Genomic DNA, 15,000 nt, shown 5'->3' with positions numbered 1-15,000 from the left:
AATGTGATGTTCTGAGGACTGATCTGTGTGTTCCTGTGGGGACAGCGATGTATTTAGTGGGGGTGGCCCCTTAGCCTGACCCCAAAAACCTACCAAAAAACTAAATGCCTTGCCACGTGCCGGCTGCTCTATGGCTTGAGAATCACCGCTATCTGCTCCCTCCCAGATGCCACCATGAGTTAAACGACACCAAAATACGCCATGCGGCCCAATCCTGAAAATGTTGCCTTGATATATCTATTAACCGTTCACTGCGCATGGATACCCCTTAAGGTATATTCCTTCTATGCATTGTCCTTGTGTTTGCTAAACTGTATGAAATCAGAATTCATTTGTAATGAAGAGGACCTGACCTGAAAACAAAGATACTGAAAATATTGTACATTAAAAATAATAAATATGCACAGATTTAACGACCAGCTGTATGGTATATACATTAAATATACATTGTATCCATTGGCAAACATATGCGCCATCACATAAAGGGTTATTGTTGTATCGATACATTTGAGACAGGCATCCTCACTGAAATCCGGTAACGATGTATACGTCTGGGCATGGCTTTCTACATTGTGATTTACAGAGGGTTACAAATAGAAGTTCAAATATTAGGGTTTTTTGTTTTTTTCCAAAAAAAGTATACCAAAAATGATGAGGATTAAAGAATAATTTCTGGGTTTGGCATCCAGCAGCACTGGCAGAAATTCTGTTTCTAATGTCGCATTTAGTTATAAAAGTCTTAAATGGGGATTTAATAAAGCGCAGGTTTATTTCAAAAGGAGGACAAACAACAAAGAACAATAGATCATAATCTAAAACGAGAGGGTCAACGGCTTCTATGTAATGCAGTTTTACTTTACTGAGTGCATGGTGGATAAGTGAAACAGACTCCCAGCAGAAGTGGCAGATGCTACTACATTATTAAGGGAATTTAAAACGTATGGCATAGGCCAAGGGTGTCCAACCTGCGGCCCTCCAGCTGCTGGACGACTACATCTCCCATCCTCCCCAGCCAGCCCCTTCGCTGAAAGAGCATTATGGGAGATGTAGTCCTGCAGCAGCTGGAGGGCCACAGGTTGGACGCCTTATGGCTATCCTGAAACGAAGATCAGACTGGGTGCTGATGAGGTTTTCCTTATTTTGTATGCTTTGCTCAATTGGCCGTGTTTTTCCCCCATTAAGTAAATTAAATACACTCCTGCAAAAACACAAAAGGATGAATGCAACATAATTTTATATTAAAGATTTTATTTTATGTACCGCAGATAAGTTCTATATACATAATCCATTTCACAAAAATATCAGTAAATATAAAATATTGTGGCTCTTAAAAAAAATATTGTAAAAAAAGGTATAAAAAAAAAGGTATCGTCCAGATAACGAACGCTATAAACCTTTCAGAAATGCTGTTGCCTGCGTTTCTTCGATTCAATCGCTTCTAGAATTGGTTGTCGTTTTGATTGATACTTTTGATGAATTTCTTCAATTTCTCGTTCCATCATTGGATCCAAAGCACTCAGTTTGTTCTGAATCTCGGCCACACTCCATTCTTTTAACTATTGAGCAACAGACACACATCCATTGTCAAAAGCGAATACAAAACGTCTGTAATATGTTTGTTATTAAGAGTCGGTGTTTGTACCGTGCGGAAATATGGAATATTTTGGTGGCTTGGATCAGATTTATAATGAAAAGATATCTGTTGGCTGTATATCTGTTTATATATATATATATATATATATATATATATATATATATATATATACCGTTAACCCACCACATGTATAATCTGGTAAGTATAGCTAGTAATATGTCTTAAAGGCACTTTAAACACAAAGGGTTGTCTCCAGTTGACAATCAAGTTGAGCCGATCAGAAGTCAAAAGTCATCTTAACTGCCCATGTGAATAAAATCGACTCAAATCAACCGACTTCCAATACATTCTGAGTTGCAGTGGAAAACGGAGAAAGTCTGGCAGTTCAATTCAGAAAGAGCCACAACTGGACTCGTCAGGAGGAGATTCTGCTATTGAAAAAGCCTCTGGTTTATGGTCCACCCTTAGGAAAGAGCAGCCGGTTTGCAGACCCCGCGTCGGGTTAGTTCTGGGATATAGAATTCCAGTCCCGACACCGCAAACAGCTCAGGATTTTGGTGCCAAACTGGACAAATACCGGTCTATCCCATTAGGCGAGTTGACTATTTTCACTGCAGATTCATTAAAGAACAACAAAGATGGGCTTTCCAGAAATGAAAATAATTCAGGCATAAGATTGACAAATACACTTATTGGAAGTCGCCAAATGTCCCTATTGGACCAAAAACAAGTTTGTTATTGGCTTGGTTGTAATAACGGCATAAGTGTTACTGCCCATTAAACTAGAAAGAAAACACAGATTACATTGACCAAGTATATATATATATTTAAAAATAAGCCAAATCCTATCTGTGATATACACTATTTTCTAACGCATGGGCAAAGTCTGAAACTTCCCCCCAAAAAAATATCAGTTCATGAGCCATAAACTTTTTAGATATCGCTGCTCAAATTCAATGGGAAGAAAAATATTTAAAGCATATAAAGTATTGGTTAAAACGAACGAGGTCTTCCCTGGAAGTGTCCTTCGACGTCGGCTAAAACGGGAATCCTACTCACAGCTAACAAATCGGGAGGTTAAAGTACGATTTGCAATGCAAAAGAAAAAGTGAATTTACTAGAAGAGAAAGAACCTTAATATTCCTGAACAATGCGATCCTATGATGTAATAGAACTGAATTCAGAGAGCATGATTCAATTTTGACCTCTTATAATGGACACGTTGATGTTAAATAAATTGACATTGATCGTCACAGAATGTATAAAACCAATTGCTCTCTGAAATAACATAACTCTCGGATTCTTCCATCGCCTCTAAGGTAAGATAATTAACCGTAATCCCAACAGATCTGACAATGTGTTGTGTAATACTCCGGCACTCAAGCGGGGAAACCAAATCTATTTTGAGGTCAACGGCCAATACCCTCTACACTATTTAAAATACTAAAATTAAAAAAAATAAATAAAAAAAGTATATTTACCTGCATAAAAAACGGCATTAAAAAAACATCCAAATTTGGAATGAACTGCAGACATCACTGGGAATTTTAGATGATTTTTATATGTTACGAATATCCCAATTTCATAATATTTATGTGTATATATATATATATATATATATATATATATATATATATATATATATATATATATATATATATATATATATATATATAGTGTGTATAACAAACATATAACAAAAGGCATTTTAGTAGAGAGCAAGAGAAGTCATTTAGTGATAACCTCAGGAATTCACAAAGCTACAGTCGATACTCACAAAACTGTAATCTCCATTCAGTGGGATTTTCCACTCGGATGAATCCGTAGATTGGGTTGGGATCATCTTTTCTGGGGTGCTAAACTGGTTTTCCTTTTGCTCAAAATATTCAAGGAACGCTGGCTTAACCGCTTGGACGCGTTCATTACTTTCTGTAAAGTTAAAAACAAACACAAAATTACGGGAATCTGAATTAAAAAAAAGAAATTCACTTCATATCAGGGCTTCCAGTCAAATCACAAATAAAGAAGCGATTCTGATACAAAATATTAAAAGCGATCCTATCACTATAGCAACAAGCAGAATTGGTCAAATAATTAAATAACCTGATGTCCTTAAAATAACCGCTTAATTTATATTTTTAACACAAATATTTAGATTTCTTTTTAATTAAAAAAAAAACGCAAAATGATTAACGAATCAACATCACATTAAGCCCGAAGGTTTATTTTTTGGGGGGGATTTTTTTTGTTTTAAACAATTTCATACCCAGGCAACTTCACCACCAGTTCTGTTCAATAAAACGACGCGTATTGTTTTGTTTCTTGCTGCGCCCTTCGCCAATCTGTGAAGGACGTGACTTACAGATCCATCTACTGAGACTCTAAAAAGGCTTAGTTTCCTCAGGGAGGATATTCTTTCGAATTCAAGGATTTGTGCGCTAGCTGGGAAAGGACAAAAGATTGCTATGGGATTAGATTACATCGCTGTCAACCTGTACTTAGACTAGCGCTGGCTACAATGTCTCAAAAGGAACCTTTTATAACCAAAAAAAAAAAAAAAGAGTGGAATTCTCACGCTTTCAACGGAATCAATAAAATGTCAGAAAAAGATCTACAAATTATATGCTGATTATATACACAGTCATATCCAAATACACGCGGTCTTTAAACCATGCAATATATTAGAATGTAAGTGGACTGATACACCTGCTAGTGAAGTTTACATCAGAAGGTATAAATGTACATTACCCCCAGGCTGCAGTTTGTAATCATTTTCTGTCAACATAAAGGATAAATGTAATTTATGTATAAAGTTACTCTTTTACTCCTTTTCCAGTGGAGTATATACTCGGGTCCCCCCGGTATTACTCCGCTCCTCGTGCCGCCAGGCTTGGTTTAGGAGCCCCTGACATTAGAAGCCAATGCTCTTAAAAAGCAACACGCAAACTCATTGGGATTGGCAAGAAGAAAGCAGATTACGGGGGGTGCAGAGGGCCACACCTCGGGTCCTGGTCGCAGACAGACCCCCCTGAGACCCTCATTATAACCGCCAAAGGTTTAGGGAAACGGTTGAGATTGGAGTCATTTATAATAAGGTTCTCAGGGGGTTCCATTTTAACTTTCTCTACATATCGTTTCATTTACTCTGCTTTAATAAATGTTTGGGAAACGGAGCTCACAACGGATGTCAGTCAAAAACTTCACATCACTGTAACCCGAAATCTGAAGCCACCAATATGATATTAATCGTTCAAAAAGGTTAAATGATCTTACGTTTCATGGTACCAGATTCTTCTTCTTCTTCATCATCATCATCGTTGATTAACATTGTACCGAGCTGGTTTTCCAGCTTGTCATTTTCGAGCATTGTATTCTCCGCACCCTCGCTCATTGTACTAAAGTCCTTTGTTGTGTTCATCCCTTTATCGCTTGCTTGAACCATTGTCCCCGAATCAACATCGTCTTCCTCCTGCACAACAACAAAGAATACGTAGACAAGTAAGACTTAAGTGAAAGTACCGAAAGAATATTGTTTGCTTTCACAGCACTTTTTTGGCATCAGAACAATTCATGTCAAAGATATATCTAGAGGTATCGTGGGGTCATAAGTTAAGTATTTTTTCGCGGTGATTTGGGTTTCACTCCCTGTTTTGGCATCTGGTTTGCTTGCTGCCCCGGTTTCCTTAAATTCTGCATTTGCCTTCAGTCCGATTCATCGATTTTGTCTCAGTCCTTAAGGGTTTAAGTTAAGTAAACAGAGAGAGTAAAAAGGGCACTCGACTGTCAGGATTGGGGTGAATACCAGTTGGCTTTGTTAGGGGGTCTTATATTCAGTTATCTTATGGAGGAAGCTACGACTTACTAACCCCGTTCTCCTCCTCTTCCAATTCCACCTCACGCTGTTGTATTTCACTGCGCTTGATCTTTGCTTCCATGGCTTCATTTATCAATTGTAGCAAAATGGATACTCCTTTAGCGGTTTTAATGAAGGGATGCTAAAAAATAAAAAAATTAAAAATGATAATTTTAGACACAGTTACACAATTGAAACAAACTAACGGTCAAATTCCAAATGACACTAAATACCGTATTTGCTCGATCATATATACAACAACCCTGATTATAAGACGACCCCCCCCAAAATCTGACTGAGCACCGGAAGTTCACGTCACGCTGGTGCTTCGTCATAGAAGCCCCAATGGAAGTGTCGGGTAGCAGCGGAGGTCGTCTCGCGGGGACGTCCACTGGCTGCCAGAGAGGAGGATCCAGGTCTCCTGCAGCACTGCGGGGAATCCTCCTCTCTGGCAGCCGGTGACAACCTCCTCAGCTGCCCACCGCTACTTCTGCTGGGGCTTCTATGGTGGAGCACCTGAAGGTCACGTCATGCCAGCGCTCCGTCATAGAAGCCCCAGTGGAGGTGCTGGCAGTAGTGGGGGTTTGTCTGCATCGTGCAGACATCCACCGGCTGCCGGAGAGGAGGATCCAGGTCCCTGCAGCGCTGCGGGGGATCTGGATCCTAAGCCCTGCTGTTTGCCCGCAGGGCTAACTGAAGAAAAAGAAAAAAAAACTGGCCGGCGCCTGGAACTGCAGGTCTTGGGCGTTGGGCGATACGAATTACACTAAACCCAGATTATCGGCTGCACCCCCACTTTAAGGTTTCTGAAAAGATATAGAAATGCAAATAAATAAAATAAAATTTCCCATATCTTCTGCCTATTTTTTTAACCTTTATCTTTTCTATCATTACCTTTTAGTTGCAGACGCAATTAGGAGGGGGAGAAGACGCGGGGGCAGATTCTCATCAAAGTACCAAGAGCTAATATCTGTCTTCACCATAAAGCATCAAAGTGTAAATGACTTCAGAAGGCCTAAAAACAGTCTGCGCCAGGAAAGTGATCCTATTTAAAATCAATGTCGGGAGTTTTACATCAGACCCGCGGAAGTCTCACGCGAGACAGAAAGCTCGCTGGAGGAGAGGACCGGCACCGGCAGGGAGTGGAGGACCGGTGCAAGCGACAGACAGATTTTAATGGATCCATTTACGCAAAAAAAATTTAAAATTATCACTTTTTCATAATGATTGAAGAAATACGTAGTATTTGTGAATGACTAAGTTTAGTATTGATGTCAAGAGTTTTTAAAAATGTAGGCAATACAGCAATATTCGAACAAAAAAATGACCGTACTGTAAGCTCATATATTCAACTATTTGAGATTTGTTGCAGTTTTACAGGCGGTGCATGTTTTACCTGTAACACTTATTTACAAAGAGTGCGTCCATTATTATTACAAAGCTTTCAATAATTCCATCGTATCGCAGAAAAGGACAACGTGCGTCCACTCCAGAGTACAGAGTAAATTAAGCGATTACGATGAGAAGTGTTTTATATATAAATCGGGGTCAAAATGTCCTTGGATTAATAATAAATTATGTTCGCCTTACAAAACATCAGACATTGTTCTATTTATTTTGAATTTATTATGGATTATATTCGGGGCAGAACATTAAATTATTTAGTAAAATATTTACAGTGCGCTCTACGCCCCCCCCCCCACCTTGTCCCAGTTTCCGTAAATTACATCGTCCTCCATACTTGGGAATGCAGACAAACACTGAAAATAGTTGGTGATTTACTCACATGGAGTTGTAATAGTTAAATCACAAACAAAATGCAAATATATATCTACAGCTCAATCAAAATTATAATTCAAGCTGAGCGTCCAAGAGACATCCCTATTCCTAGACATAAAACGTGAGTGCTTGGTTGTTTAAGGTGGTGTCTAACCCAGCTGGTTTTTGTGAAGCTGATTTTCCCAAACTCGCTCTGCCTATTGTGCCGGCTCCTGGCCCCGGCTCCTGGCCCCGGCTCCCCTCTCTTATACCTTCAGAAGCATTTGGGCTGATCCCTATGACTGTTTTATGGCTTTTTTCTATTACGGGTTGTTTTATCTACACATGGGGATGCCAATCTTGGTACCAACCACCATAAGAGAGCGTCTACCAGTGACAGTATCTGCTACCTATTTAAGTCATGGCTTTTGAGCCTTGCTGGTTACCAGCGGCGTGACTGCTCCTGACTGCTCAGTCTTCCTGGCGTGTTTGCCGCCTCTATCTAGCTATCCACCAAGGGGCCGCATAGAGCCTCGGATCGTCCTCTGGAGACTCCAGACCAGGTAGGTTAAGGATATTTCTGGCACAAGCAGACCACGAGTTCACGATTTATAACATATATGACTATATATAATATTTATAAAAATAGAAAATAGAGATCTATAGATAACGACTTATATTGCTTAATCTCTTAACTATTGTAAGCCACGCATGCACACTATCTACCTGTAGAAGTTCGGTCGCACTGGCTCGGTTTTCGGGGTTCTTTACGAGACACTGATTAATAAAATCATTGAATTCCTTTGACCAATGCTCTGGTTTTCGAAGCTCTGGCGGTGGATTTGACGGAATCATGAAAATCGCCTTTAACGGAAAAGAAGAAAAACAGGCATGATTTAATTGTGCATTTACCAAAATACAAGCCAACGATGCAAGTCATGCTACCTAAAACGATCTCTTCTACTTGAAATAATAATAAAAAGCATCAAGATTTCTTCTTCTTTTTTTTTTTTTTTTACTGAAAAGTTAAAGAAATTGGAGAAAGAAGTAAAACGGTGTCATATCTGTCCGTGGTTTTGTCACTTCCTGAATCATTTTGCACGATTAAAATAGATATTTTGAACGCAGGATATCACCGCCGACAGATTATCCACCACGTTTTCCGGGCAGTGACCCAAAAAAGGCAAAGGCACTTCTTGGATCTCGATCCGGTTATTATTAGCTCCATTACAAAGTCATCAATAAATGGCTGTTAAACTCGAAGCTGAGTTTACCTTTCTTATACTAAAGGGAATTGGACGCTAAAAACCTACAAATCAATACAGCGGATGACGGGGCCGTTCCACTCACTCTGCTGAACAAATCACTAAAATAACGAGACACGTAGTACGGGAAACAGGATACTTTGTAACAAAATAAATAAAAAATAAATAAAAAAATGTATGTCTTCAAAATAACATCGTCTATTTCAAAAAGAAATCTAAGTTGTGCCGTATATTTGATGGATTTTTGTCTTAAAAGGCAGCGGAGCAAACATGAAAAATAGAGCGGTCGATGACTGCATTCATAAAACTGCCGACCGGTCAAAAAACAAATAGCTAGAAGACCGATATTATTGCTTCTCGAAGGCAATCGGTGTCTCTGATTGAGGAGATCCTTACAAAAAATTACTGCACTTTTTCTGAAGTAATACTGCAGTTTTTTGGACATGAAAAACCTGCAATACTGCACTTTTACTGCACTTTTTTTTTTATATTGCAAACCTACAGTTGTGCTTCAATGCACTGCAGCTTTATTGCATTTGTACTTCCGTACAAAAATAACTGCAGTAAAACTGCAGTACAGTGAAGTACAAATGCAGTAAAAGTGCAGTAAATGTGCAGTAATACTGCAGTAAAAGTGCAGTATTGCAGTTTTTCATGTCCAAAAAACTGCAGTATTACTTCAGAAAAACTGCAGTAATTTTTTCGTAAGGGGAATAAATCTCAGGGATATGACATCTAATTTGATCCAGAAGCATCTGAAAAGTATGGCTACTGCGGTGCTTATACGTAAAACCGATCACGGACTCGTGTGAGGATTATTATTATTATACTTTATTTATAAAGCGCCAACAGATTCTGCAGCGCTGTACAAGGTAAAAATTTTACAGATAACGACAAGAACAAAACGACAAGATTCGGACTCCTTAACGCCTCCTACTTTCAGTAAGTGGAGGGTTTGTTAGTTATTTTTCTTTATTACCGTAAAATGTATCAAGAGAAATAATGTGCTGTAAAAAAAGCATTTGCCTCTTCCCAATTTCTTCCCTTTTTGCAAATTTCAGATAAACACAAAATGCGATTTTTAAATAACGAATTCATGTAAAGAAGAAAAAAAAAAAAAAACAACTATACAACCCCATCTGGCCCTACGTGCCAAGTATCATCAAATCGTTTAACAATCTTCAGAGAATCGCTAATATATAGGCGCTTGTTTTAAGCTACAGTGCCAGAAAATGGTTTAATACCAACAAATGTCACTGCTTGTCTGTTGTTGCCCTCTAGCAGGCAAAAGCGGAATTGGAGGTTCCATTCAACGTTCCTAAAATACCATTTTTGTAGGGAGTCTCCCTTTAAAATAAGACCATAGTACGTTGACAAATATATTGCAAATAAATAAATAAATAAATAAATAAATATACTTGTTTCAACAGAGGTGCATTTAGGGGAAAAAACTGCTGAAACAATGTTTTTTTTGGGTTTTTTTTACGCATGAATTTACCAAGTTTGTACATAGACTTCTTACCCGCATTGGATGGATATCCGCGTACGGTGGTTTCCCTTCCGCCATTTCTATGGCAGTTATTCCAAGGGACCAAATATCCGCAACTCCGTTATAGCCGATTTCCTGAATCACCTCTGGAGCCATCCAAAACGGAGTCCCAATCACGGTGTTCCGCTTCGCCATAGTGTCCTAAAAAGAAAACCGAAGCATTGGTCTCCAAGCCGCGAAGCATCAGCCTGCCCTGCGCCCACCACGTTCCGAGCATATAGCAGCAGGACATTTGGGGCAGTTTAAAGCTAAATACAGTATCGGAAACATTATTCCTGATACCGACGAATGTCCAGACCTTTCCCGGTAATGACTCTTTCATCAACTTTGCCTGATTTAACGCGGTTGAATTTTGCTGGAAACATTTAATTGCCCCTCGACACAAAAATCAGCATCGATACTCTCTTCAGAATCCGAATTATTGGGGTTTTGGAGGCTGCCTGTTTACATTCATTTGTGTACCGGCACCCTTATAAGCGTGCAAATAAATCCGAGCAAATACCCCATTTCATTATTTGAATCGCATGAAGACACTTTAACCCCTTCCGAGTCAATGACCTCGAAATCGAAACGTCTGCGGTCAAACAGAAATGAGAATCCGGCTGAAAACAAAGAAAACGTGCTTACCGTTAGCTGACCGGCGACACCAAAATCTGCCAGTTTGGCAATTCCTTCAGAACTCAATAATATGTTCCCTGCCTTGATATCTCGGTGAATTTTTCTCATAAAATGAAGATATTCGAGTCCTTTAAGTGTTGATTGCAAAATGGTGGCAATTTCATCTTCTTTTAACTAAAGAGAGAAGGGAAGTTGGTTCGGTTTTTTTATGGTAACTGATGGGACGCGACTCTCACGGGTAATACTTTATGGAATATAATATATACATACACACACATCTAATATATACACATCACACACACACACATATAATATATATATATATATATATACACATACAATATATATACATACACACATAATATATAATATATACATACATACACACACACACACACACATATATATATATATATACACACACACATAATATATACACATCATACACACACACACACATATATATATGTATATATATATATATAGACATCATTCACACACACACATATATATATACATACAATATATATATACACATACACACAATATATAATATATACATACATACACATATACACACACACTATATATATATATATATATATATATATATATATATATATATATATATATATATATACATACACACACACACACACACACACACATAATATATACACATCATACAGACATATATTATACATACATACAATATATATACATACACACATCATATATAATATATACATACACACATATACACACATAATATATACACATCATACACACACACACATATATATATACACACATACAATATATATATACATACACACATCATACACATATAATATATAATATAATATATACACACACACACACACACACACACACACGTCAGAGCACAGACCATCATACACTTTGCACTTTCACACATAAATCATTCGGTGTTAGAGAATCAGGGCACCGGGAAGCAGTTATCAGTAAGCTGTAAAAGCTGATGTGAAACTCGTTTAATATTTTTTTTCTCACAGAATGCGACACAAACTTCCTCTTCTTGAAATTTATGGCACCTCGATAACCGGTAACTTATTTCAAAGGGGTTTTTAGTCTGCTTATCAAAACTAGGCTACACCGCGCGACCCGCCCCACAATACATTCCCCCGCGCGCGATCCGCCCCACAATACATTCCCCCGCGCGCGATCCGCCCCACAATACATTCCCCCGCGCGCGACCCGCCCCACAATACATTCCCCCGCGCGCGACCCGCCCCCACAATACATTCCCCCGCGCGCGACCCGCCCCCACAATACATTCCCCCGCGCGGCCCGCCCCCACAATACATTCCCCCGCGCGCGGCCCGCCCCCACAATACATTCCCCCGCGCGGCCCGCCCCCACAATACATTCCCAAACATTTGCTTTCACTGCAAACTTTGCTGTACGCAACCATCATGTTTTATTGTATTAAATGAATTTTTACTCTAATGTCCACATTGTATCTGTATCTTTACGACGATACTTTGAACCCGAGTGAGGATCTCCCTGAGCTGCTCGCCTAAAACACGAGTTTCTCTTCAGGGCGCCGGGGAAAACATCCAATTTTTATAACGCGTTCTACTACCATATTGTGTTTTTTAAATATAAAACATTCCACTTACCGTTTGTTTCCTCAGTCGGATTACGTCCGAAACAGAGCCGCCTCCGCAGTACTCCATGACAATCCACAGATCCGTGTTTTTAAAGTAGCTGCCATAATATTTCACTACGTGGGGGCTGAAGAATGAAATGAAGGTTACAGGGGTGATAGGTAAACTATATTATTTTTCTTCAGCCTTCTCATCCGTTGTATTATGCATCATACAGGGCAAAGTCAGCTCTCCTTGCCCGAGAAATCCACCAGCGTTACTCCTTCATCGAAGTGAGGGAGTTCAAATCAAAACTCACCTGCACCCCCCTTTAGTGAATAGACCCCCGTTGTCTTCCAAAACCAAACAAAATCTGTATTACTTAAACACAGACACAGGACAGAGGAACACTTAATACAGGAGACAACAAAGCAGGGCCAACCCTTAATTATTTAAAATCGTTTTAATAATAAATGATTTCCTTTTCCCAAGAGCCTCGGCACCGTTTTCTCTCTAGAAACTACACTTTAAACCCTCAGCATCAACACTCAAAGTTACCATCATTCAATGTCTCGTTAATACAATGCTATTGTAAACTGCGGGGGGGGGGGGGCTCTAAATCATATGACCTATATGACCTTGTTGGACATCCCATTCCAAAACCATGGGGAGGACCGTGGACTTGTTGAATACAAACATGTGGTTCCCATACATGCAATCCCATTATTCCCAAATATTGTGAAAAAAGTGTGAATTCCAACAGACTTTTACATAAAGTTTTGGTAATATCTATTTTTTCATTCACTGACCTCCACTATTAACTCATTCATTTAAACACAGTGGCCTCTTATATCCCACACACAAATAGCCATTGATACCTTGAAAGTAACGATGTCATTATTTCCTATGCATTTGTTACATAGTAACGAGAGTTCGTATCGCTGTAATAACCGTGGTACCTGTCACACTGCTGCATGATAGAGATCTCCTTGATGATTTCCTGAAGGTCAGACTCTACGGGGATCTGTTTAATTGCAACAATCTCACTTGTTTCCTTGTGACTTGCTTTAAATACACTGCCATACGAGCTGAAAAAGAGGATGCGATGGTGAGATACACAACGAAGGATGATAAGGGATGGATATGGAAATTAATTTAAAATAATTTAATATATATGAATTTATACTGAATAAAAGACCAAAGAAACCTACTGCCCTGAGTGTGGGAAGAGAAGACCTATAACATCTTAGAGGATACATACATGCAGGTACACACACACACACACACACACACAAATAAACATACACATATTCTATCCCTCAAATGTAAATACACACTCATAGTACAACAAGGATCCAGAATAAGAATCCCTGGACCGGTGCCCACACAATAGAACCCCTGCTCTGAAGTATGGGGGCAAATAGTAAGGGGCAAGGTTGGACCACAAAAATGATTATTTTGGAGCTTGAGGACCGACTCATCCGTTCACTGAAAGGAAAGTCTCTTGGTTCTCTGCCTAATTCACACAGAAACAGAGTTCTGCTTTCATTGTATAACTCCTGGTAACCATGAAATCTGTTTTAATTGAGATTTTAAAGTTTGACAAGACTTAAAAATTGGCTGACATGCAGTGAACGTTACATTAAATAAAAAAGGAGGGCCTTGCTAAAAAAATAATAATAAAAAAAATAAAAAAATAATAAGTTTGTTAAAATACTTACCCTTCCCCAAGTTTTTCTAGAATATCAAACACTTCTTCAGGTTGTTTATTAAGATTATCTTCACTTAACTTCTTTAATTGTCTGTTTAACAAATTAAAATATTTGTCAGAATTCAAGATGCTTTCAAGATGGGAAAAAAATCAGTGGATTCAATTTGACGTTATCAGAGCTTTCAACATTTTAAACCTGAGATGATGTAAAAGGAAGAACGGTTCTGTGCTTCCCCAGTCAGTACACCAGCGAGGCAACAAGTACTACATGCAGATGACTACATTCTGTACAATTTAGAAATCCCCCCCTTTTTTTTAAACTATCTACACAAAACTATGTGGACCCTCCTAATTATTGAGTTTAGGTGTTTCACCCATTGATAACAGGTATATAAAATCAAGCCGTCTCTATAGACAAACAAGGGTCGTGCCGAAGAGCTCAGTGACTCTGAATCTTGACAATTTAAAAACAATAAAAATAATATATCTGTAAAATTAAATAGTATCAGTTACTATAGAGTTCCAAAGTGCCTCTGGAAGCAACATCAGCCCAAAGCACTGAAACGGGTTTTCACGGCCGAGGAGCCGCAAAGAAGCTGAGAAGCTGATAGATCTCTACGCCCAAAGCCAAGCTATTTAGTGCTGAAAAGTTTGGAGGACAGGTAACGGTCTGGGGCTTTGGGTCTCTTACTTCCAGCGAAGGGCACAAACATTTTTGAGACATATATGCTTCAAACTTTGTGACACCATGGTGGGGAAAGCCCTTTCCTGTTCCAGTATGACCGGCGCTCAAAGCAAGGTCCATAAAGACATGGATGGATGGGTGGATGGATGGATGGATTGATGGATTGATGGATTGGTTTGAAGAACTCAAGTGGGCTGCACAGCGACCTCAACCCCGTCGAACACATTTGGGATAAAGGCGAGCCAGGCCTTATCGTCCAACAGCAGCACCTGACCTCACAAATGTTATCTTAGCTGAATGGGCACATATTTCACAGACACACTCCGACATCTTCAGGAA

At 39.1% G+C, this 15,000-nt stretch overlaps 1 protein-coding gene across 1 annotated transcript in view; it reads right to left on the bottom strand.

The window, feature by feature from the left end:
• Positions 1-1,397: 1,397 nt before the first annotated feature.
• The window catches only part of LOC149273559 (serine/threonine-protein kinase 4-like), a 17,426-nt gene continuing 3,823 nt past the window's right edge, over positions 1,398-15,000 (bottom strand). Inside the window, exons 2-11 of the mRNA XM_089506169.1 lie at positions 13,987-14,067; positions 13,225-13,353; positions 12,299-12,413; positions 10,647-10,811; positions 9,993-10,160; positions 7,932-8,069; positions 5,461-5,589; positions 4,868-5,063; positions 3,372-3,523; positions 1,398-1,556 (exon numbers count right to left, since the gene is read on the bottom strand). Coding sequence (XP_089362295.1) covers positions 1,398-1,556; positions 3,372-3,523; positions 4,868-5,063; positions 5,461-5,589; positions 7,932-8,069; positions 9,993-10,160; positions 10,647-10,811; positions 12,299-12,413; positions 13,225-13,353; positions 13,987-14,067 — 1,432 coding nt within the window. The remainder of the gene's footprint in view (positions 1,557-3,371; positions 3,524-4,867; positions 5,064-5,460; positions 5,590-7,931; positions 8,070-9,992; positions 10,161-10,646; positions 10,812-12,298; positions 12,414-13,224; positions 13,354-13,986; positions 14,068-15,000) is intronic.

The sequence above is a fragment of the Sceloporus occidentalis genome, unplaced genomic scaffold (assembly GCF_023333645.1).
Source record: "Sceloporus occidentalis isolate IW3139 unplaced genomic scaffold, rSceOcc1.0.p SCAF_368, whole genome shotgun sequence".
NCBI lineage: Eukaryota > Metazoa > Chordata > Lepidosauria > Squamata > Phrynosomatidae > Sceloporus > Sceloporus occidentalis.
The sequence above is the reverse complement of the archived record's forward strand: the minus strand, read 5'-3'. Positions and strand labels throughout refer to the sequence as shown.